This window comes from Pundamilia nyererei, unplaced genomic scaffold, assembly GCF_000239375.1.
Source record: "Pundamilia nyererei isolate P.nyererei 1_Seehausen unplaced genomic scaffold, PunNye1.0 scaffold00028, whole genome shotgun sequence".
NCBI classification, from domain to species: Eukaryota; Metazoa; Chordata; class Actinopteri; order Cichliformes; family Cichlidae; genus Pundamilia; species Pundamilia nyererei.
Genome location: NW_005187429.1, coordinates 559,173 through 585,415, shown reverse-complemented (window position 1 = coordinate 585,415; position 26,243 = coordinate 559,173). Strand labels below are relative to the sequence as shown.

Sequence of the window (26,243 nt, the reverse complement as noted above, 5' to 3'; positions counted from 1 at the left end):
TATATATAGCATGCCGAGGGTCAGATCTTGTGTACATATGCAAAGAAATCGATACAATGCACCAGTTTTCCAGTTTTCAATAATACAGAATGGATTTCTTTCATTAAATAACACACTCTGGTACTTATCCCCAAGAAACACTGTAAAAGGTTGCGAAGGAAGATGTGAGACGTGGAATTTCATTGGCCGTGTTACCTGATATTTACCACTCAATAGGTTAACGCCAAGGGGGGTCACCGCTCCCTGTGGAGTGGCGTCGTGCATTTTTAAAGAGAAAGCACACACTAACCAGCAGGATGCCAGCTTCCTCTCTCAGCGTTCGGAAGCGCTCATAAACACACCATCGCTGACCTTTACCTCCAATAAACACCATTAAATATGAAAAAGGACATAATTGAAAGTAACCACACTGTCGCTTTCTTCTTTTTCCGCATGCACACACACACATTTGCACACTTAAGAAAGCCAGAGCCTTGCACACATTAGCTGGCTTGCTACTTGGCTGATAATAATAATAACAGTATTAATAGTCTTGACATTTTCTGTCATCTCATTAGGGAACACTGCAAACATCACACACTGAGACGAGCCTTTGATGGTACCTAAAAATACGAGAATACCTAACTTTACATGGTAAACTGACCACCCAGACCAAGCTGGTTTCCATCACCCGTCTTGCCTCCTCACCTCATGTTCAGTCCAGAGGGCGTTTTAAAGGATGAAGAAGTGTGCGTGAGACTAATCACAAACAATCACAGCGAGAGGATTCATAGAGGCAATCAAAAGAAACACTGGCTCACTGGTGAGGGTGAAATATTTATTTTGTCCATTGATTTGTTTTCTGAACAATTCCCTCTTTCACCAATCATCCACATGTACTGACTCCTCCCTAAACTCTCCAACTTGTTTTCATTGATCTGACAGGAAGTGAGTGTGACAGAGTGAGCTTGCATGGGGTTGGAATAGAAATTTCATTTGGGCTGGGTGTTTATCCTGCAGAGGTAAACTTTGATTTCAGGCTCTGTTGTGGCATTACTTCCTTTTCCCCCACTGGCAGAAAACAGAGAGAGTAATCAGCTTAATTGGTATAATTATGGGGTAAGCAGTGAACCCTTGAACACACGCCTCTGCTTTCCGAGACGGATATTGCAGATTATGGGGGTAAAGTTCTCTTCATCAGCATTTAGCTGGGTCTCCTTTGTCTATGAATGGGGATTATGTGGAACACATTTATAATAGAGAAAACAGATGATCCAATACAGTGACCAGTATTTTTTGTGAAAATTACTAAGGCCCATTTTTCCACTGTCACAATGCCATTAAATAAATACAGTTTATTCCCAAATAAAAAGCCTTGTGTTGACTTGTATTAGACTGTAGTTTGCATAAATACTGTTTTACCGTGTTGCCATGTGTAAACAGCAATCTTTCTAAAGACAGACGAACCAGTCTGTAAAAGAGCAGGTATAAAATGCACAACATTTACAACTCACCTGAACCATTCCAATGGTGCACCACTCATTTAATGCTATCTCATTAGAACACATTTGTAATGCTACCCTATTCTGTCTTTTGTGCATCATATTCAAGGGTATTTCACGTTACTGAATGTTGGACTGCAAGCCCACCTCACGCTTTGTCTGTGTCTCTCTTTCGCTCTTTTTTGCAACCCAGGAGATGGAATTTTAAAACTTGACAGTCCTCTTTGAGCCAGCCTTTTGGCCCCTGCAGGTCTCTGTAAATTGAAAAGTCAGAGAGAGTAAAGAAGCAGGCAAAGGTAAGATAGAGAGAGGAAGGCCATGAAAGAGAGGGAGAGAGTTTTCTATATAGCAGGACGGCCTTTGTATTCCCCTATAGCAAGATCTTGGCCACTTCTTTTTCTCTTCTCTCTCGCTCTCGCTCGCTGCTCAATGAACTGACCCTCTGCTGCAGAAGCCAGATGCTATCAGATGTCCTCAATGAAGAATTCTACCTGTGTTGGAGGCAGGTCTTTGAAAATGAAATGAATCCCCGGACCGGTTCCTGTTTTTTCAGACCTCTCAAAAGCATATTTCACAGTTAAAGCTGCTTCATGGCCACCATTTGAAGAGTAATTGAAAATCCATGGCTGATTGACTCAGACCCTTGGTAATTAATTTTCCTTTAGTTGCAGGGCTCCAAGACCAGCTCTCACATCTGTTCTATGTAATGGTTCTTTTACCGCACTGGTACTATTAACATACAGTGGTTTAGGTCTGCTTTGATAAATGGATGGCTGATATCTACCAATTAACTGTTCCAAATATTACAGATTTAACATACTGAAGAGCAGACCAGTAGACTGTCTCGAGGAATTGCCTTTTGGCTGTGTATACCAAGTGGTTTATTGGTCCAGACACATATCTGTGGTCACCAGAAATTTGAGGGGCAGCACACTGTTCCCTGGGTTCCAATCAACTCTCAGGTAAGTCATTTTGTAGGGGGTTTCTATATCACCCTTGTTCTCCCAGCTTCCTCCCACAGTCCAAAGACCTGCAGTTAGTGGGGTTAGGCTAACTGGTGATTCTAAGTTGACTGTCTCCCATAAGTGCATATAAACACAAGTGCAACAAGTTATTCTTGCAAATATAATAGTAGTATAATAGTTGCATTTCTTAGGGACATCATCCCTATCATCGCTATTATCTACAAATCATACCAAGCTTCACAGGGACTTGTTTTAGGCAAGAACCTATTTTACATGGTGAAGTTTTCCTTCTTTCCCTCTGTCCTTTCCTCCTCTGCTCGATGTGTGAGAATGCCTAATTTGAAATTCTGTAGGCAGAAACTCACAATGTAAAGGTCTTAACCCTGGCTCATTTCCAGTCCTTTTGTTTAGTCCTCTTAACTTGACTCTTTTCAAGTACCTAATACCTCAGTGACTTATAGCTTGGTGCTCAAGGTTCCTGCTGTTCTACTGCCCCTCCTTAGGGCAACTGAACTGTTCTTCAAATGTTTCAGAGGGTTGGCAAACATCCACCTGTTTAGAGGCAAAGCAACAAGCATAACTGAAGGACATTTAGGTGAAGACATCATTGGAGTATTTAAATGTGAGAGCCATAGCTTAGCTGCTCTGGTGATTACTAGAGAGAAAGAAATTGCACTTTAGGTACAAGATGAGATACCACAGGGTAGAAGAATATTGTTGCTTTTAAATGGGAAATTGCACCCAGACGTTTTTGGGGTAATGTGACTTTGATACAGGCATCATGAAGGCCACCAAAATCCACCTTTATGTTCTCCACAAAAACAAGATCAAAGGAAATGACATCTACGCAAAAAACTGAAGAAGGAGTTACAGCAGTGATATCTGAGAGTTCAGCAAAAGGAGGAGAGGGAGAAACCTAATGGCATGTCTCACATTGATCGACCTTGGAGCCTGTGTCTTGGAGATGAGTCGCTGATATACACAGCATGCTGAGTATGGGAATGGTCAGCATTGACATCCAAGTCACGTTTGCAACGGAGTGTTGTATGGCGCTATAATCACGGTCAGCCTATAGAAGAAAGAGACAAAGGAGGAGAGAGAAGAGGTGCGCGGCAGGCAGCTCAGCTGAAGGTCTTCTTCAAAACAATTGTGCTAGAATAAAAAAAGAAATTTTTCGGACTTGCTCCACGCAGTGGCTGACATTTGATTTTGTCGATAAAGACAACATGTAGTTATAACTATCATGTAATGGTGTGGGCGTATTTTCACTCATTATTTGCTACTTTACAACAGGTCTGCATAGGAGGCGTAACATTAAGAGCTTAGCAGCTCCTATTGAATATGTTTACACAGAAGACATCAGGCACAGTGTTGAACTTAGCTGTTCACAGACTCAGGCCAGGACTGGTACACAGGAAATTCAATTAAAATATGACTAGAGGTGCATTAAGGGGCATATCGCACATAATATACATGCTGTTTTGTGTTTTCTCTGTAGACACAGCTTTAAATATCTCACCAGCACTTATCCGCCACACTTGATACAGTACTTGTACACGGGGAATTTAAAGGCACTGCACATTTTCCCGTAAATGTTTTGCAGATTTCAGTTTTTTGTCCTTGCCAGTAATATTTTATATTCACGGCTCTGGGTACAGAAATGATGCAGTCCACCTTGAGTAGAGACTTCTGAGATTATAATAAGACTGACTAAATCATGTTTGTATTACATCTGGTGCATAAGTTGCACAGCTTTTGGGAAGTAGTTTCATGCCATTCTGTATGCGAACTATTTCTGGCATCCTCATGTGAGTTTGAACTTCTATGTGTCCTTTTGTTTTTTAAAGGCAGTTTCTTTGGGGTTGATTTGGGTAAATGTTGTCAGGGTATCAAGACTAGGTCAGGCTATTGAGGCTTAGGTTAGAAAAGCCAATTATCAAAGAGATGAGAACTTTATTATGACTGATACAAATGGCTAATTGAAAAATAAACCTAGTGTGACCTGCCTTTTGACTGTGATGGTAATTTGCATCTTTAACTTCTTTCTGAGGTATTTAAGCTCTTTTTTCTTTCCTTAGTATAATATATGGCATCAAACCTGTGTCAGGGTTATGTCGTTGTGCACATAGAGCAAGACTTTCCTCCAGAATAGAGGAACAAAGTTGTTGCGAGTGGCTCAGGAACATGTTGGCTAATTAAGTGCTCTTCTCTCTTTTGTAGTAAATGTTTCTTCTCTGTCAAGCCAGATTTTTTTTTTAACTATATCTTGAGGGCTAAAAAGCAAAATGCCCAAAATAAGGGTCAATGTTTGAAATCTATTCGTTTAATGCTACCTGAGGAATTTGTATTACCCACTGTTCCATTGTCTGTAGACTCAGAAAGACCTTTTACGAGTGACAGTAAGATTTGGATAATGCATCTTTGTGGCTCAAGTGGCCCTGGTGTTGCATGGTCCTATCAAGTTCAGACTCACCTCTGTCAAACCTCAAAGAACTGCGGATCCACGGAGGTGAGGAGAAAACTTGGCCATTTGCTTCTCTTAGATGTATCCATGTGTTGCAAAGGCAAAGGGCTCACCAGCCCCCAGACATGCTCCAGGGAGGTGGATGGTTCTTCCACTCCTTCAATAGCTCAGTCAAACTGAGTAGAAGTAAGATGCAGCGATGAGCTTAAGCTCATTGTGCAGCTCTCACAGAGAAATGTGTGGTGGCCCTGAAAAACACCAACAAATAGAAAAATGCTGAAAAAGGACAAAACAAATAGAAGTCAATTAAAACACAGAAGAAATTGAAATGAATTCCACACAAGCTCCTAAAACCAGAAAAAAAGACTCACAAAACACAACAGAAGTGTTTTTGGGGAGACAATAGAGTGACGGAACAGTTGCTGAAGTGAAAAGCAAATAGCCAATCTAAAGTATTACATGAATCATGTGAAAAACACACATTACCAGCATCTTTTTATCGTCAACACTGTAAAATCCTCTGCTTCTTTAAAACATGCCTCAGTGCAATCCTTCACATATTTTAGTTCCTGTCACTTCTCCAGCTGTTACATCGCGTTATTGTCTCCACTATGTCTATTTTTTCTACTTCCTTTATGTTTTATTCAACGTTTGGTGCTGTTTTTCAAATGCACTGGAATTTTTTTAATTCCAGTGCATTTGACTGGATTTGAAATGCAAGCTGGGAAAACAAATTTATCTGCAAATACTTCTCAAATCTAAGCCACGTCCATGTCTTTGTAAATATATGTGTGTGTTCGATGACACAATAAAAAAACAAGTAGACTGTAGGACTGTAAAGGTTCACTCTAATAACTCTATCACTGAAAACAATGAAAAGCCAAACTTTCAGATATTCTACCCAATATTAAATGCATGTATGGAAATCAATAACCCCAAGAAACATGATAAAACAGCATGGTTGATACCCACTACTGCTGCTAGTTTTACTCCCAAGCTACATCCATTCATTGACTCCTTTCAGCTACACAGAGCCTGACCCACATCCACAACAAAAAGCTCCCAAATGGAAAACATAACCTTTTGACCTGTAATCATAATTCCACCAGTAAACAACCTTTCCCAGCATGGGTTCAAATAGTTCCAAAGGGTAAATTTAAAAACGTGTAGTACCTTTGTTTTCTCAAAGAGAATGCTTGGGGAGAAAACAAATGAAAAAATGAAAATGGAAAGAAAAATAGCAGTTTTTATGGAAAACACGTGTTCTGATAAGCAGAGTCGTTGCCCAAAGGAATGAACAGCTTTGGAGCTGAAGAGATAATCTGAAATTCCTTCTTCTCTCTGGTGAAACCAGCAAGTGTAGCTTCCCCTAAGGGTGAATTAGGTTTCACAGCAGAGTAATGCTTTTTGTGAATATCAAATAAAGGTACTAATATAGTCAGACAGCAGAGAGAAATGAGAAAAGGAGATGCTACTCTGGAATATCATTTAAATGCATGCATGTTGCCTGTGTTAAATGGTAGTTTCATGTGTCAGAGAGTTGTTTTCAGTATAGCTACAACAGTGAGAACAACACTGGAAGTCACTTTTATTATCCCGTTCCTTTGTGAAGCTGCTGTTGTAAAAAAAAAAAAACTCCAAGTAACGAAGATAGAGCCCTAAACGTGGTCTTCTTCTTTTTTTTCTTTTTTTTTTAAAGGACTATGTTATGTGAAGCGTGTAGGTGGCACTCATCAGACGATTATCGGATGCCAATGAGTGATCCAGGATAGTGCAGATGTAACCAATGGAAGAGCAGGAGGCGGATGCTCTTCAGTTTGCAAACCAACGCAGGTTCTTTCTTGTGCTCTCTAGAGGGCCATCCCTGGCGATTAAAAACAGAGGCAGTGTAGGAATGTACTAAACATGAAGAGGAGACATTATGTGATTTAAATGAAATTTAGCTTAATTCTATAAGCTAAAAGTAATTGTACAAACTGGGCAATCTGCTGATGATCAGCGGTCCAACTGTCTCATTGGTGCTTGAGAGGGGTTCATTCACCATGGGTCTAAGATGTTTTTGACTACAGAAAACAAACAAATAAACAAAAAAACAAAAAGGCTTTTGAGAGCTGCATTGTGCATTGGACATGGGCTGAGGGCGATGTGGAGGAAGAGATGGAAAAAGCAAAGCAGAGGAGGTGGAGAGGAATGTAGAAGATACTTTCTGTGAGTTTCTTGATAGGCCAAGATTGGAAACAAAGCAAATACTACAGCAAAGTGAAATCCCAATAAATCAGCTAACGCAGATAGCTGCGTTTAATGACACATCAGGCTCAGTCTCAGTGGCTAATTGTGGACAGGATTTGTTAAGGTCTTTATTCTCTCACTGCATCTTAATTGTGTTAGACGCACCTTTTCTTTTTTCTTTTTCTGTAAATATCAGGCATATATGTTTAATGTTCCTTTATGATACATATATACTACGAGTAATAAGTCCTGATTATGAGGCAGTTGTTCAGTGTGTCATAAGATTTATACTATAACTATAGAATAAGGAGAAAATGTGCTGTGAATAAGAGTGCAGACGGCTACGAATCAAGGATGAAATATTGTATGCCAGTTTAGGTGAGGTCAGCTTAGATACTTTACTATAAACGGTGCATCAGTTTGTTTTGTAAAAGAAGATATGAATGAATCGTTTCAGTGATGATAGTCACAGTCAAAGGGGAAGGACTTAGAAGGAAATATCCCTCTTACTGTTACTGGGCAAGAGACCCTGACAGGTCGCCCAACCATCACAGTGCAAACTCAGAGAGACAGATAAACATTCACACCTAAAGCCAATTTAGAAGCAATGATTAACCTAACGTGGATATTTTGGGGCTGTGAAAGGAAGGTTTTTGGAACAATCCTTGCAGATTAGGAGCCAGGACCTTCTTGACCTGTATTGTCTGGCAAAGAGCACTGGTACCTGTTTGGGGGTCTGGGGAGATTGGACCATTGATCTACACCTTGAGCTCTTTGTCTTGTTGGGAGAGGGCACTATGTTGGTACACACTTGGTCAGCAGCATCCACAAGCGTTCCTAGCACTGTAACGAGATAACCACTTCACCTAATGATTTAATAGTTCCTTTTCTAGTTGCCTGCTTGAACTTGTTACACAGAAACCCTGAAAACCAGGACACTACCCAGCCTCAGGAGAGTGTTGTCCCTGACTGAGCGAAGCCGCAGGGCACAGATCCCCTCGGGTTCTAGAGGAATAATCTGTTAACAGTTGCACAGCGTACCCATGTTGGACCACATTTTATTATACACACCTGTTCCCCAACCTTATTCAGCTCGAGTGTTTTTCTGGGCCACTGCGACCACACTCACACACCGTGGTGCTGATGGAGTCAGGCAGGGATGTAAGTGGATCAGAGATATCGACTCTGTTAGCAGTTTCATTTTTGTAGAGTCTTATTTTTTCAAAGATGTGTGTTTTTGTCTAGGCTTTTTTTGCGTGTGAATAATGCTTTGTGGATGAATACTTTTTAACTGACTCACTGCAGAATCTGTGCTCACAAGAATAGCTTTCAGGTCTTTAGAATGGATAGTGTGCTGTTAAAGGGGCCCTATTATTGAATGTAATGTAAATCTCTGCACGCTATCCACAGCTTTTTGTGTCTATTTTTCTTTAAAAAATTTTAAAAACCATTTATCATTTGATACATGCTGCTGGTGAAAACTCAACTTTCCTAGTGTTGTTGCTGTTTTTTATTGCTCATGTGTTGTGAGGAAATACCATGTGATGTGTTTATCGCAGAGCTAGTGGAGACGCATTAGGGTTAGCTCAGGTAAAATACTGTACCCAGTGTTTCTGTGCTAAACTAACCCCCACACAGCAAATCTTCAGCCTTCCTCTTTCCTCATGATAAATGTGATATGATGGAGTCAGTATGTGGTAAAACTCCATGCCTCACTCGAGATAGTCATACTGTTGAGAATCAACTCCCACGTACTGCATTTAACATTTTCACACATTTTTACACACGTCAATGGGAAAAATCCGTCACGTCTGTTTCATAAACTTTGAAAATTAATATTTATTATTGTTATATCCTTTATTTAGCCAAGAAAAAAGATCTTTTTCTAGAGAGACCTGGTCAAGAGGGCAACAGAAATTACAAACAGTGTCTTACCTCTTTAGATACTGGGCAGGTGCGTTCATAAAGAGCAGATCACCATAATCCAGTGAAGGCAAAAAAGTTGCAGAAATCAAATTACTGATTACTGGCATTATGTTAACCTTCATAACATTCATAGGGCTGTTTTCTAACACCTAATTATGGCATGGCATTTAAGAGAGCACAAACATGTCCCTAAAAATTGCAAAATAACTGTTGCAATTGCATGAACATTCGTGTAATATTACATGTAATGTAACTGATGTTATGCATTCACTATTAATAAGAACTTGTTAGAGAAAAGAGTGAAATCACTTAGGTGGAAATCTGTGCTATAAATGCTACACCGTAGGTATAGAGACTTGTGAGTGATAGTAGGAGGTGCACAGGTAAACAGATTGGAGTGAAGCGAACACTCTGAATAAACTCAAGTTAAACAAACATGAAACAGCAACAGTAATTAACAGTCAATTACCAGTCAAAAGATGAAGAGAAGTGGGTCTTTCAGCAGGATAATCACATGAAGCCTACCAGCTGCTGGAAGAATGTTTATCCCAGTAGAAAGCTGAAGTCGAAGAGTTACATTTCCATCCTGAGAAATTCAAGCACCTTTAGCAACACAAGACTTTACCTCCTGTACAGCTTGAAACACTTCTTTGAAAAGTGTTTCCCACATTTTTCCCTGTTCATATACATAGCAGTCACTTTAATAAGAGCAAACTACCATGAGCCCTGACCTGCACAGAGATTTTCTAGAGTTATTGAGGTCCTTGCCACTTGGATATGCTGATATCTAAAGGCAGCTATACTTTTTTTTTTTATCTCTTCCCCAGCTGTAAGCAGAGAAAGACTAGCCCTGTAAATCAAATTAGCTGTCTAATGGACAGAGATGAAGAGAAGGAGCAGGAGGGGAGGAAGAGTTGTGATACATCTGTAGGATTACACTGTTTTACCTTTTTTGTGAATGGAAGTAGGGAGAGAGTGAAAGGGAACGAAAAAAGGCTCGGTGGTCTGAGTACTTTTAACTTCTGGATGATTTTTTTTTTCATGGATATATAAACAAATTACACCGATCCTCTCAGCACAAGGCTCGGGACAATCAATGGAACTCCAGCAGAGCGGCGGCACTGTAATAGACTTCATATTGCCTTACCTCTCTAATGGAATCCTTTGCATGAGCAACCACGTCTGAAGTCTGGTACCGACATCCACACATACCCAGAAATACAGTACAGGCAAATGAACGTGCGCACACACACACACATAGGCACACACAAGGCAGAACAGTAATGGACTTATCAGACTGATTCAGTCTTGATATCTGAAAGTTAAATCGGTACCCCGAAAACATGTTTGAAACCTCAATGCCATCTGCCAAGTTAAAACTGATCCTGGCCTGGCACCACAGCAAAAACTCATTTGCTTTATGAATTCCTTAAACCAACCCAACCTTTGTCATCTTGTTGGCTGCAAAATCATTGATTGAGGAATTATAACTGAGACATATTTGGTGTGAGGCCTTTTCCAGATAAGAATCAGTAAGGCTTTAACGGATATGCGAAAATACAGAGTCAAGACTTATAATGCCAATAATCTTTATGAAAAATAGAGGAAGAAAACAAAGTTACAAGTGATATAAAGCATCTCATTGTTTAATGGAACAGAAAGCACCTGTTTCTCTTGTTCAAAGGATTTGGATCAATTTTGCGGAGCTTTAAGTGTTTGAGAAATCAGTGCCATCTCATTTTCTTATCCTGCTTTGCATGAAAACATCTTGTGTCCTTGAAGAGTGGGTGAAAAAATGCAGACAAAACTATCTTATTATTTCCAGCATCATCCTCTGTCTTTAGCTGTGTTTTCTTTTCTATTCTCTCCTACGTGTTTTGTCTATTGTGTGTTTCATTTATTTGTGGCCATCAACAGCAACCGAATCAAAAAGCAGGGGTAAGAGTCACATCTGAAAATTATTCAGCTAAATAGGCCTGATAGATTCCTGTAAGTATGGGCTGTAAAAGCTTTCTTTAGAGGGAGCGGGAGAGAGAGAGTCTCCGTGTCTGGCAACTTAAAATATAGTAATTTGCGAATGCTGGCTGTCTTCAGTGAAATGTTTGCCCACTCACAGCATAAATTGCCTGTGTGTGGGCTTCCCATGCACTGGCCATACATAACCTGCTATAGAGTGAAAATTACATGGTGCAGTTTATTGGCTCTTCTAGCAAATATTTTAATAGTTCACTGAGCATCAGTAAAGGTGTGCATTTCCTGTCAGGGCAAAGGGTTTTTTTTCCCTGTGAAGAATTTCCATGCCATTTCCTTATACAGGAAAATAAATCATCTAAAAGTACACAAATACAGTATATATTTGGTCAAGAAACATTAAAGAAAAATTAAAAATCTACCAAACCCTTAGAATTACTTAAAATATTTATTATAGTTTTTCTACAAGAAGAGTTTCACGACCCAAAACAAATAAATGAAGACATGCTGGGAGCCACTTGGGCAGCGCTGTGCTACCCACAACTCACCAAATATGTCTTACTGCAAACCAAAATGTTATATCTGTGTCTGTCCCAGAGTGTGTGCGGAGAGGACCTCACCAAAGGTGCGAGCCTCCCAACAACATGGCTCTTTGCCTTACTAAAGGGGAAAACTTGACAAAAACATATGAATAACTCCCAAGAAACCAAATAAAACAAAAAATTAAAAAAATCTATTTTTTTTTTGTTAAAAAAAGAAACAAACTAAAAACACATTTTTAAGGCATTTTTCCCCAACATAATTACAGTCATTAATTTATCACATGAAAACAGTTTGCTTACTCTTAGCATGAACCAATATTTAAACATATATAAAAACAAACAAACAAAAGCGTTGCTACAACTATTGAACTTCAGATATGAGGCCAGTGGGAGCCAGTATAGCCGTGTGATTGTTGAAGGGACATGGGTTTCAATTGACCTTAGACCAGCGGTCCCCAACCCTGGGGCCACCGGTCCGTGACTCGTTTGGTTCTGGGCCGCGACAGTTGAGGCTCGGTTGGGAAATTTATGGTTTTCAGGGGTTTTATTGGTTTTTATAGTTTTTTTTTTTTTTATTGTTTTTATTTTATTGTCGGTTTCTCTGGGTCTTTTCCCGTGTGTTATGAACAAATCTTAAATCTTTTGGTACCGGTACTGGTTTTATTTTGTTGTATTTATCCGCGACACCTAAAAGGCTGGTTCGTGAAAATATTGTCAGACATAAACCGGTCTGTGGCACAAAAAAGGTTGGGGACCGCTGCCTTAGATCATTTCCTGTGTTTCATTCCCCCTCAATTTCTCACCCTTTCCTGTCTAACCCTACCGTCCTGTCAAAAAAGGCTAACGGCTACAGCTGGTGACAGTGCTCCGTTAGATCCCAATGGCACCAACTTTTCTGGTAGAAAATCATCTTTATACTATGTGCTGCTTTTTTTCTACAATCAATTATTAATATTCACAATTACGTGTCTTTTTTTTTATTACAAAAGTGAAGAGTGAGTGAAGGTAAAACTAACAAGTGGCTCCAGACCCACCGTTTCCCTTTCAACAGTCAGGTTAATAGAGGACTTAATGCTGACTTTATATTTCTCGTTGCAGATATGAGATGGATAATAATCTGTTTTATCACCACAACCTAAAACATCGAGAAGTGTTTAAACTCTCTCAGAAACTAGTCTCTTCTTTACAATCCCATCATTCCTAATTAAGTACCTAGTTAAATATTTAGACAGGTTATAGTGATTTTCAACCTGGTGGCAGATGAAATTCTGTATGTGGAAGAAACTACAAATTTAACCCCGTTCAAGTTTCAGATTGATACTCTTTGGCAGGAATATCAGTTTATTTTATTTTAAAAATGATAATGTCATTGTTTTTTTTACAGTGTGTTCAGTACAACTTGGGCAAGCTTGTGCAATGTAATCCCCTGCCTCGCCAAAGGAATTGCTGTATAGAGCAATGGACAGGAGGAGGAGGGAGGACAGAAAGAAACAATAATGGTCTCTGCAGTTCAGCATCTGCTCATTAATCATTCATTGGCAGCCAAGTGGCAGCAGCAGGGAACACTGTGAGATTTCAGGTTACGGTATCAAATCTCGGTTTATAAATAGAATAGTTATGGAGCAAGTTGGCAGAATACCATCACTCAAAGCCCCCCTCCTCCCACAGGTTCCTGAGTATTCACAGAATTTTCTGTCTAGGCTTTGGCTAGTATGTAACCAGACTTTTACTTAAAAGAAAATTTTGTATGAAATATGTATGAAGAACATTTGTCTCCCTCTCTTTAGCCTTTATGAAATGTCACATAGCCGTTTTACGTATAAGCTACAGCTGTTAGCTAACTTTTCCAGCTGTAGCTTAAACGAGCGTTCTCTCCCTTCATTTCGCACCAAGTCATGTCAATGTCTGATGTGTACACGGCACCGCGATTGATAAGAAAATGCTTTCCCCAGTCTTGTTTGTGATAGCGATGCTTCACTGCCACTCATCTCCGTCGTTCAAGGACAGCCTGTCGGCTGATGAAGAATGGCAGAGTCCTAGAGTATAAGCTCATCTCGTGGCAGAGGTGATGAGAGGGGGATGTTCGATCTTTCCTGCCTCGCACTCCCAGAGACACGCTGGTGACAAGTGACACCTTCTATTGATTAATGCTCCATGGAAATGCCATATCTAATATGCGACGCAGATACTACACTGTACAACAAAAAGGCTCTTATGAATTATTTGTTGAATTGACACGGGACTGCTTCTTGCTCGTCTGTCTCATTTCACTTGCCGCTTGACTTAATGACTCAGTATTTCTACTTGGCAAATGTGATCCTTTTCAGAAAGCCAAGCACTGAGGTTAGAATTAACCTCACCAGGTTTACTCCACTATTCAACCCGTGCCAGTGATGTAGCTTTAAGTGGGCAGCTTTAGGGATGACTGGTAACATTTTAACCTGAACTCAAACACTTTTACAACTCACCAGTAAGTGCGATGAGCAGCTATCAGCCTATTGATGACTAACTGAGGCATTAAACCAGATGTTTGAGCCTTGGAATTTCAATTATTCTGCTGTAAATTGACTCTGGTAGAACACCGAATTTGGTCCTCCTGCTATTTTCCTTCTTCTGTTCTCAGCCTTTTCAGTTTCTCTTTGAACATGTTGTTCTTCAAACTTTAGCACATGTCTTTGATGTCTGGGTTTGGTAACGGGGGATGGAGGGCTTAGAAAAAGAGGTGTTTCATACAAAGGTGAGATGTCTGTACATGGAGGTCTGGAGTACCTGCAACACGTAAATGAATGCTTCTCTTGGCTGCATTTCATTGCCAGCGCATGTGTGACTGAATGCATGCACGGGGCAATTCAAACAGAAGGTTGAATTCTTTCACAAGACTGGTTTAATGCCAATGCACATGTGCGCAAGATCAATCCTACTCTTAAACTTTAGAGGAAGAAATATTTTTAACCACACCACAGCTCCTGTTGTCATCCTTAGACTCTCTTTTGTTCACAAAGGTGCTATGCATCTGGCAGTCCAATGTCTTTGTGACTCTGAGCCAGATACAGATATGAAAATCAGAATCAGAAATAATTTATTAATCCCAGAGGAAATTGTGTAAGGGAAAGCATAAATGCTGTAAATGACAGTCAGAGATAAGACAAGCAAAGAATGAAAGCCGCCGACCCCAGATAAGAGTAATGTGGTTGGGTGTTGTGCAGGGCCAGAAAGCATAAGCAGGACATCAGTCAATCAGTGTGTGTGGGTGGATGTACATGTTGGCTCCAACATTAGCTACAACATGATTGACATGTTAGAGCAGGGGATGCAGCAGGCCGTAAGCTGTGAGAAAAGAGACGACCACCACATCACTCAGCTGTCAAGAGGCTAGTTATTGGGTAAAGTATGTGATGTACAGTATCCTGCTACACGTTATGGCAGGGTCCATGTCACAGTCTCGTCTGGGCTGACAGCGTGAATTTATTTTTTCAGGACTATAAGGAGTCCTCCACAAATGACACAGACATTCTGCACAGTTTTTTGAAACAGGGTCTGCCTTTTAAAAAACAGGTCTTGCAACATTTATTTTTAAGGACATGTCGACCTATAGTGTCAGTACCAGAATACGTTGTTATCAGGCGTGTCTGTCAAACTATACGGAAAAGGTTGAGATCTTTTGAGACTCTAAGAAGGGTGGATGAAATATTTTTTGGATTCTGTGAACTTTTCAGTGAAATGGTGTACAGATTACTTATAGGAATATCAGGCAAACACATCTCATTTTGTAATTAGTCATTCCAGTTGATGTGTTACATTTTTATTCCTCTGTATGACAGCTTTGATAAGTGTGCAGAAGTGCTTTAAATTGGCTTCTTTCTTATGGCCAGTATAGGTCGACTCCTCTAGCTGCAAAAAAAGAAAAGTGTGATTGTTCCTTTCATCAGTCATCTCAGTAACCAAGTTTCCAATTAGTTTATGCTCAATGTAGTTTCATATTGAGTACAACTTGTTCAATCTGTAAATTTTGTAGATCCTCACAAGGAGAATAAAGTGAAGTAAGGCTTAGCCTGGGCCAGTCTTGTGGCTGACAAGTCATTGCAATGCAAGTGTGCAGTATCCCACACTTTCTCAGTCAGATCAACCTCTCAGCCAAATACTCAGCTCGAGGTTTGAACATGGGTGACCTCATATTGACCGAATTTCCTTGGAATGCCCTTGGAATTGAAATACGTTAAGGTCCAGTTTGTGATTATTATTATTATTATTAGTGGTAGTAAAATTAGTTTTAAGGTGATTAAGTAATAGTGCTATTGACATTGATAAAACATTCTATTATTAATATGATGAAGGTGATGTGGTCCATGCTACACAGCTGTATAAGTAACTCAAAAGCCAGATGGTGTAAACTGTAAAAGGCTTAATGAACATGTGTAGACTGTTTGTATGTGTTGTGTACCTCACTATGTACTGACACAAAGTTTTTCAAGCTTGTGTAGGGAGCTGTAACGCTTGCGTGAACTTTCGCTTTCCTTATTGTGTGTGCTACAAGCACATTAGATCTTTCCTGGTATCCAAGCAGTAGTATGTTTTCCATCGTGCTCATGTTGCAGAGCTAATTTGCAGTGAAGTTGAGCCGACTGACTCCTCTCCATTAAACATCTAACTTAGCCGACTAAAATGAGATGACTTTGCTGAGCTGCCTACTGCCCGTTTCTATAACTGGAGGAAATGGGTTGCTGTTTTTCTCTAGCACACGCTTGACTGAGCTATATGATGATCTGGTATGATGTGATCATATGCTTGTGTGCGTGTAGAGCAGTGTGAACACGAAGAGCTTGGCATTTGGCACTATATCTTTTCTTTTCCCCTTGTTCGCATCTTTCAGTCCTTTTGCTTTCTCTCCACTTTCATACATGATTCTTTTATCACCTCTCGCTTCTCGCTAAATTTCTCCACTATCTACCTGCAGTATTCTTCTTTTTCTCCCTCCTCCATCACATCCATAATGAATTTGGGTCTGTGGTCTGTGTGGGGTTCAAAGCTTCTCCTTACTGTTGCCTCCCCAACTGGGTGCTCCCATGGTGCACCAAATGCCTCTCTTGAATATTGAATAAACCCCACGACCACCTCCGTGCTTTCTAATCAACATCGCCACTATTTTCTAACTATTACTCTGCACGGGGGCCTGGTGCTTTGGAGGATGGATGGGCTTTGAATCTGTTGTGTTGTGAGTGAAGGTAGAGATAATAGACACAGGCAGGTTGAGCATTTGAGGTTGTTTTATGCAATTCCATTTTGATTACAAAGCCTTCCCTCTCAGCTATAGAAAGTACCTTTAGAAAGTACTTGATCAATGTCTCATACTCGATTGCATGCATGTACTTGATTGCTTGTATATAACATTCACTGTGGCCCCAGACTGCCCGCAGAAATAGAAGCTATATTATGCAGGAAATTCATAAAGTACTTCTTTTTGCAAGATCGCTAATATTGCAAAACATCCATATTCAGAATTCATCATTGAATATTTTGTCCAGGAGTGCTTCCTTTAGCACCATGTTGAATTGACTTTAAGCCGATTGATCGACTGAATATGACTGAATGACTGAATGTTAGTAGAGATCATTCATTGCCTTGTGAATGACTTTTGCTTCTAATTATATCTCACTGATATACTGACTTGTAAGGGAAAAATTATATAGTTAAACATTTTTACGTTGAGAGCAGTGGGATTTTTAAAACATGTGTTTTAGTTGTGCACATGCTCTATGTTGAAATATTGAGCACTGCTTTTCCCCAACACTTGGACTTATTGATATCTTCACTTAACTTAACAGCTACTGGATCAGAGTTAAACATTAATCAGATAACATACATTTCCTCTAAGTGTGAGCCATATGCCCAGTTTTTGTGCAACTATATGTCTTTTTCTGTGTAGTACTCATTGGTGCATTCTTTCTGTTGTCCAAATCCACTGTTGGTGCAAAAACATGCGAGGTATCATTGGTGTTGTTTAGCTATCATTCATGTTTTATCCAACTTCTCTGTGAAAGCCAAAGGCCAACCTCACAATTAGCACCAGCAGATCCTTTTGCAAAACAGTCCCACTAGGGACAATCAATCCTATTAGGCCTGCCAATATGAACAGTTACACTCATGCATTTTCCTTATTTCTTATGGTGGTACGGCTATAATTGCACTTTAATTTGTACATCATTGATAACCAATCCCATGCCAAATCAGGAAAATGCATTGCAGATGATGCAAAGAGACAGTTTAAGAACTAACCAAGGTGATCTGCCCTTTAGTCTGCATTTTTATGTTGCTGCAGACACAAAATATGTTACAATTTATTAAGTTTCCAGCACCACATTCACATGCTATCAACTTACCTTTCAGTTTTCATATTGTAACATATAGACTGATGCTGCTATCTATCTTTGATAGGCCAGCATGGCCTAGTAATATTGCATGACAGATATATCAGCCTGGCTCTATTACTATGTGCCCGTTAGCTGTAATATTCAGTGGCTGTGTTATTACATGGTTATAGACATAATATAAGCACCTACCTAAGCCTAAAATATTTGACTCCACTCACTGAGCTGAGCTGATTGGCTCCAGAAAATCAGAGGAGAAGCAATGATAAGACTGTGAGCAACAGAAGTTGGACTATCATCGCTGTCACTGTTGTTAAGCAGTGAGCTGTGGTTTCTGGTGATTGGTTAGGGAAAATTAAGCCCCCTCCACCGTGGAAATCAGTTAACATGAAGGCAATGTATGAATGAAGATGGAAACAGAGTGAAACGTGTTGACACTTCGGTCTGGTATCAGGCAACAGAGAAACAACAAGTGACAGGCTGAGAAGTTAAGTGCCAGGCAATTAGATGCAGAAACACATATTCACTGAACTATAATGAATAAGCAGCAAAATTCCTATCTTGCTACCTTTTATTTTCTATTCTGGGCCCTCCTGTCATTTTTTCATTCAAACATGAACACAAAACTAGCTTGATTGTGCCTTGAATAAGTTCAAACTGAGAAGCAGCCAAGCTTTTGTATTCACTTTAAATAGACTGTGATAAGCAGCTGTGTGTTCAGAAAGTCTAAATAGATCACCACTGTGATGGTATCCGTGATTCACCTCGTCTTCAGACTAACATTATTTCTCAGTAGGGCCAGACGGATCCCCAGTCGTGTTACTGAGAGCATGTGACCTTGTAGGGTGATGAGCGGAAGAACCTGCTGGGAGCCCGTTGCCACAGTTTTAATTATTTTGTAGTTTGGTGGGATCTGAAAGAAAGATGGCCTTAGTGTGATAGTTTGTGTCAGTATGTGAATGCATATGCCTTAACCTGTCCATGATCTGAGTGTACATGCACACTGTAGTGTAAATCTGACATCAGTGCTCTCCACCAAAAACCCTTCTATTTGTGACGGTCCTCTTTTAAACCTCTTACATAACCCACTACTCTCAGATGTGTGATATCATAGAACTATTTTTGGTTTTTCCTCTGAAAAAGGCTAGTCAGAGTTAGACAAAGACTTGTCTATCCTTTAAATAATACGCTGGATATCCCTCTCATCTTTACACTTTTAATACACTGTCCTGAATTGCCCAAGCTCCAGTTAGCTGCAGCGCTGTCCTTAAATAATGCTGTGGTTCGTTGAAATGTCAGGAAAAGCTAATGAACTGAAAACTAGAGAAGAAAAAGGTTTATAAAAAAAAGGTCTTTAAAAAATAGTCTTCCAACCAAAAACAAAAAATGCAACTGAATAAATGCTAAAAATAAGTAAAATCAAGCGCTGCTCCTGCTTGCATGTGGACTTAAGCCACTTGCGTCCTTTGAACCCTCTGACCTGGATTCAGTGTGCAAAAAGAATTGTTTTTAAGAGAGTGTTAATATGCCTGATGACATGGTTAGACCTTGATATTACTGTTTGCTTTTCATGGCCAGTTTTTATTTACACTGAGAGGACCAAATGATTCTGTGCCAGCACTGAGTTTATTTAATAAAAATGATATTACACCTTTATTACTCAAACACATCTATGGCCACGTATTTATGATCTCTAAAAGATCAAGTTTTACCTCTAAGAACACAAGAATGACAAATTGATTACTTGTAAATGCTATGTTTTAATTGCATTTTTCTGTGTGTTAACATGAACCGAAAAGCATGCTTTCCTTGTGAAAAGTGAAAAAAAAATTTTTTTTATCCCAAATGTGTTTCTCCGATATTTTTGTGACACCGAAACATGCTGACAGAATGATGCTGCATTGCTGATTTTTTTTTTTTTTTTTATGATTGATTTCATGTTTTGTAAAGCCTTTTCTCAGCCCTTAACTGACCTCATAAACTGATAATACCAGAGGGGTCAACGGTTACAATTGCTCATGACTCGATGAAATCTACCACTTATGTTATTTTCTCTCCAAACAAAAATTTATTGGTTGACCAGCAACAAAAGCATGGGTTTGCTGGTCTTTCTGTCAGTCTCCTGAGACTTTCTGTTAAGCGTTATAACAGATGAAGCAAAAATAAAATTGTAAAAAAGAGCACAAACAACTCCTGCAAAAGAGAATAACCCCTGTGAACCTAAAACACCTTGGGGATGGCGAAAAATGTTGCAGAGAAGCAATCATAAGAGGACTGGTTTAAAAATTCCATTAGCTCTTATTGTAGATCCGTGGACGTATCTCCCAGTGTGGGTGTACCAAATAGCCTTAGCTAAATGGAGATTAAGGCAATGCTGGAAAGACCCCTTGAAGCCCTTTAAGACTGGTGTGTAATTTTGGATTTAGCAGTGGTTGCGAGATAAAGGCCTTTCTTTCTGCCTAATTGATGGCTGTAATCCATGTGTTGTTTTAAAAACCTGTCTCACTGATGTGCGAACACAAACCCCTGTGGCTCTGTGCAGAAAGTGGTGATTTAGTGGGCCAAACTGAGGGTCTCCTACTGGTTGGAGGAAGACTTTTATATTTGGGGATCTGCTGTAATGGAAACCCTGCAATTTGGGTACTGTAAATGGGTCAGATGTTGTTTTTGTTTTTTATTTACTTTTAAGAAGCACAAACCCTTTTCATCATATTACTGTTTAACCACAATATTAGGATATCCAGTCCTCTTTTAAAATTGCTTTACTTTTGAATTATATTTGACTTGATCTTTTAGTTACGCTCTCATATTCTCAGTCAGTTACCTTTAAACAATGCTAAAGTACATTTCCAGTAATAACAAGTCATCAGCAAGTGTACTATTATAACTGCAGCACAGCAACTAATGAAGAGTGAAGATGTCTAGAAGTGGATGGAGGCTTAATGAGAAGATCACATTCATCACCAAAGTTAGGAGGTGCTTGAACTCCTCAACGCTTTAGTACACTTTTCGGAAATCTACTGATGCACCTTTTGGTCTCAGTCAGAATAATATCCTTGGGTTGATCACTATCATGAATCACAAGTTCTGCTTAATCTCTACAAAGTATGTAATTAACCCTGCGCTGATTCATATCGCTCATTAAATTAACACAAATAGGACATTGAAAATAGAGCACGCTGTCTTATTATCTCAGCTCAGCTGCTGGTGCCTAAATGTTAAAGTACCTCTCAAATCTCTGCTCTGACAGTTATTCATGGCTTTTAAAGACGTATGCACAATATCAAAGACATGCCTGTGTCCATCATTTAAAAGCCACGGTGGCGATGGTGTCACAATTTTCGGAATATAATGATATGATGCTTCCTGTACGGTAGTACTATACATTCAAACGAAATGTGAAAGGCTAAATTAAATGATAAAATGACAGGTCTTTGTCTGTGTGGGCGCACGCTGTTTCTTATATGGGAAATTCTAATGCTAATGCAAAAATTAATTACAGCCATGTTTGCCTTTGGATGAAATTTATGACCTATTGTTGAAAATGTGCTACAATGTGGGAGAGAGAGAATAAAACTTGATTAGCATAGAAATGACAAATGAAAGGTGGGGTGGGTGGAGAGTTGTGACTTTTGTTGGTAAATAGCTTGTTTTAGACTGAGAGGAGGCTTTAAATGGATATACTTGTATTTTAGAGAGGCAGCTGTGCAGGGGAAATGCATCAAGAACATGGTTTCATGAAACAAATTACTAAATAACTCTCAACTTTTAGTTATACACCCAAGTATACTGCCATATGGGTTATGCTCGCTTGCCACATCCCGATTTCATTTCATCAGCTATGGAAAAATACTACATAGTCGGGTCCACTTTGTCTTTGTGAGCCTTTGATTTACCAGAGATGTGCCTCAAAAATGCTTAGACTGCATCTGTTGATGCAGACTTGTCTGTAAAAAGGCAATTATTGAGTGAGGTTCAGCACATTTGATTTTTATTTAAGTGGGTGTCTGTGTGTGTTTGTCAGTGCTGATTCAAAATGCCTACATTTGAAGACAAGAAATGCTCTTAACTTACCAACACGGAGATGAATTAAATTGCTAAGCTGCTTTTCCCTTTTCATCAAAACGTACATAAACACATAAGAACGGGCACCCACAAATCTAAACCTACCATATTCGAGCTGCCGTGTGGTCCAGACTGCTTGAGGATGACAGACAGCTTCCTCAACCAACTGTCAACATCTCCCAGCGAAAGCCTCAGGAGATTCTAGGCATTTTCTAGCAGAGACCTGGTAACCCACTGCAGAAAAATAGAGCATAAACACCATTCTGATGTGGAGATGATGGTGTTAGCTAGGCCATGTCATCAGAAGTGAGAATAACTCCATCATAAGGCATCTCTACATTCAACACCAGAGAGAAACACGACAAAGGCTGACCTAAAAACACAGCATGGTGTCCTCTAAAGCTACAACACCATCAAAAAAGACAGACAAAAGTGAAGATCCTTTGTGTAATACTGCGCAAAAGTCTTGAGTCCCTACTCATTTCTTAATATTTTGTTAGGAACCCCAAACCATGACAGAAAATCCACCATGTTTTACAGATGTCTGTAGATGCTCACTCTTTTACCTCTCTCCTGACGTCCCACACATATCGACAACAGTTCGTACCAACAGTTTCAAATTTGGATTCATTAATCTATAAGACCTCTTGCCACTGATTTTCAGTCCAGTTCTTGTGTAATTTGGCATACCTCAGCCTTTGCTCCCTGTTTTCCTTCCTTAAAAACGGCTTCTTGACACATACCCGTGCATTGAGACTATTTCCGATGAGGCTTCAGTGAATGGTAGGTGGATCAACTTAAGGGAAAGGTACATCTCTCGGGTAGTTCATCAGCTTTTTGCTGGATTTCTTAAGAACATGACTTTCAGATACTGGTAATCTGCCGTAGACGTTTATTTATTTTGGCCTCGCATTTCTTCTTTTGTCCTCCACTCGTCCAGCTTCCTCAAAAAACACACTCCACGCAGTGCAGAGAGAGATATGCCAAGTTTTCAGCTAATAGCTGTTTGCGAGTCACTTTGTTGGTGCCAAAATAATATTTTATGCCTGTCAAACTGAGTTATCAGCTATTGAAAATGGAAGAAATTCTTAGTTTTTGCAGCAGACTGCTAGCAACAAAATACCTCAACATAAAGAAATGGGGGTGGAGGTGTGTAAAGAGCTTTGCACAGTACTCTACCTGTCCTACATGGCAGACAAATAGCATTCTGGACACTAGAAGACACATAAATACACAACCAGTATGAAAAGTCATCCATATGCGGGTCATCAGTTCTTTATGAATGAGTGTCACATTCTCATGATTTAAACCCTGAACTGACAGCGGTCACTGAACCTGCCTTCCACTTCATAAGAGTCAATGACACATTCTTAAATAGTGCCACTAACAACAGTAGCTCAAGTGAAACCAACACAGTCTGACATTTTGCTGTCGGGATTACTTGTGATTGTTACGTTTACCCCTAACTGATGGACTGCATGCTCACTATATTACTTCTTCCTTTTTTTCCATTACAGCTATCCTTTGCAGCGACAACTCCTGTTCTAGCAGACAAGAAAAAATACCCCAACTTCTTCCGCACTGTTCCGTCAGACAATGCCGTGAACCCAGCGGTGGTGAAGTTTCTCAACTACTACAACTGGAGCCGTGTGGGGACCCTCACACAGGACGTTCAGAGGTTCTCAGAGGTCAGTTCGTGCTGTTTTCATAAATATACTTTTCTTTTTTTTCCAACGCTGTTAATGCTCCATGTTTAGTGTTGACCAAAAGTTCAAGCAGTTCACTAAAACAAATCCATCATCTATATCAAAGACTACAGTGGCACCACCTTGTCATTAATACTAAAACTAGGTGAAGTTCAGTGTATTTGATTGATAGTGAAAATACCCTTAACGGTTGGAATGAATACTTTTTCTTATTACATTTCTACTTATTGTGGATAAAATATACATTTACCAGGTGTGAGAGGAGTTAAAATCTCCCACTGGTCGAAGGATATGCACATAATTAATAACATGGCTTTGCATTATTGTCTTCAGCACTCTCAGTCCCAACAGGGATTCTTGTTTAGCAGGCATTTGTTCTTTTTTAAGTTTGCGCGATAACAGTGCTGTTTACCAGCGTTTATGTGTGCCGTCCTCCTATCGCCTCTCACTGGGAGACATGTTTTTATTTTCTGAAGGTAGAGGTTAAATCACAAAACAGTGACTATATTATCATTCAAGGAGATTTCCATCTTGGCTTGTTCAGATGAGGAAGCCAGTAGAAATAACACTCTTATTACTACTTTAAAACAAATCACCACTCACATGTAGATGGATTAGATGGAAATTATTTAGGCTTTATGCACTGTACAGCTGTCACTAATGAATGATTATTCTCCAGTCACATGAAAGGATGCACACTGGATTATTAGGGAATGTAAAGGTAAAAAAAAAAGATGAACAAACATTTCCATCCACTGGTCAAGGAACAGATGAAGGCAGAACAAAACCAAAAAACATGACTTGTAGTTGAGGGCAATGTCCCAGTTTGTTGGCTCCACCTCCAGAAATCCGACACAGATTTTTCCACTTCTTTTGACCAAATGGAGGCGTCGTGTGCACCTCCTGTCTGTGCGTGTGATTGTGTTTTTCTCTAACTTACTAAAACGAATGAGTTGACATTCACATCCTGCTGCTCTCTCTAGCTCTCCGTTTGAACATATATATCTGTAGTAGCTTCTGTGTATATAACTGAGACCAACCACACTTATATCCTTATTTTTAACACCCATGTCCCTTAGACTTCTGTTGTTGCAGTTCAAAAATAAATATAAATACAGTTTATTGCATGTATAAAGAGATAGTTCATACTGAAGATAAACCAGCCCTCGACATCAAAGACGGTGACGCGCTGGGAAAATATTTCTAAAATATGTCCTGCATCGCCTCCAAAACTGAATTGCTGCTCCAGCTGGAAGCAAATTCTGAGAACTGCATGATATTTAGTTCCTATTATATTTACTACGTTCCATCTGTTCTTTTTGATGTTCCTCTCCCATTAAATACGCAGAATGCTGAATCCAGCCTACATTACTAGAGCTGGCAGAAGTAATGCATGGATAGATGAAGAACATTATCTGTGTTGACTCAGCACTTGTAGCTAACTCTCTTATGACAATGTTGGAGCTGAAATATATCTCAAAGCTGGAGGACGTATTTTGGAAGCTGTGGCAAGTTGGATTTCAGCTCAGGAACAGGAGGCACACAATCGTTTGCACACCATGCAAAAATCCCTTCTATTATTAAAAGCAGCTAGCAGCTTTTTAATATAAGAGAAATGGGAGAAACAACATTCAAATTGATCCACACCATTAGCTAAAGATATTAAAAGCTTAAAATCATATTATACCAAAATGGATGCTAACTAGTGAGACAAACACATTCCTGTTTGTAGGAGGGTTGAACATTAGGAAACATATCGATTTATCACACGTTTGGAGAACTACACAAACTCATGGCACAAACATATCACGTCGGCAGCACAGGAACATTCTCCTAAAAGAGCCTTGTCAGAGGCATTGAAAGCATGAATTTGAGAAACATATTGTGAGCTCTTGCCTCCAGGCACTGGTTGAAAACAAAGTGCTCAGCGGCTAAAGGGTGGGTGGTGGAAGTGGGGGTGTGTATAAGAAGTCTCACTGCAAATCTCAGAGAGACCAAATCCCTTTATCGCTCCCCTCCTGAAAGCGCCAAGGAGCTTAGGACGGGTGCAAGACAGACGGCACGATTCAATCAACCTGCCACGAGATTGGCCTCTAATCCCGATTTACAAATATGCAAGCATTGCTTCCATACTTTATGATTCACACAATCCTCTGTCGAGTTCAGAGCTTACTGTTCTTTGGTTCATCGAGAAATTACTCCAGCTCGCTACCAGAAAAAGAAGAGATATAGAAGTAAATGTTATTTGAATAATGCAGGAAAACAGACATTAATAGTAAAAATGTCATTTTTACCCACTAATAACACTATTCCAGTTTTACATTTGTTTTATATGGCAATTTTATTAATTCATAAACATTTTTATATGAATTTTATGAACTTCAAATAAATTATATGAAGTTCATATGTTATACTCTTAACCTTCACAATTGTTTTAGTGTCACTTGTCAGTTTAAACATTTCTTTCCTAGGATCTAAAAACACAGAAAGCCAGTGTCCTCCCACTTCTTGAATGTGAAAATATACAAA

The 26,243-nt window shown here is 39.6% G+C and overlaps 1 protein-coding gene across 1 annotated transcript in view; it reads left to right on the top strand.

The window, feature by feature from the left end:
- Positions 1–26,243, top strand: part of gabbr2 (gamma-aminobutyric acid (GABA) B receptor, 2) — a 186,988-nt gene that overhangs the window by 69,399 nt on the left and 91,346 nt on the right. The window contains exon 3 of the mRNA XM_005728286.1: positions 23,526–23,696. Coding sequence (XP_005728343.1) covers positions 23,526–23,696 — 171 coding nt within the window. The remainder of the gene's footprint in view (positions 1–23,525; positions 23,697–26,243) is intronic.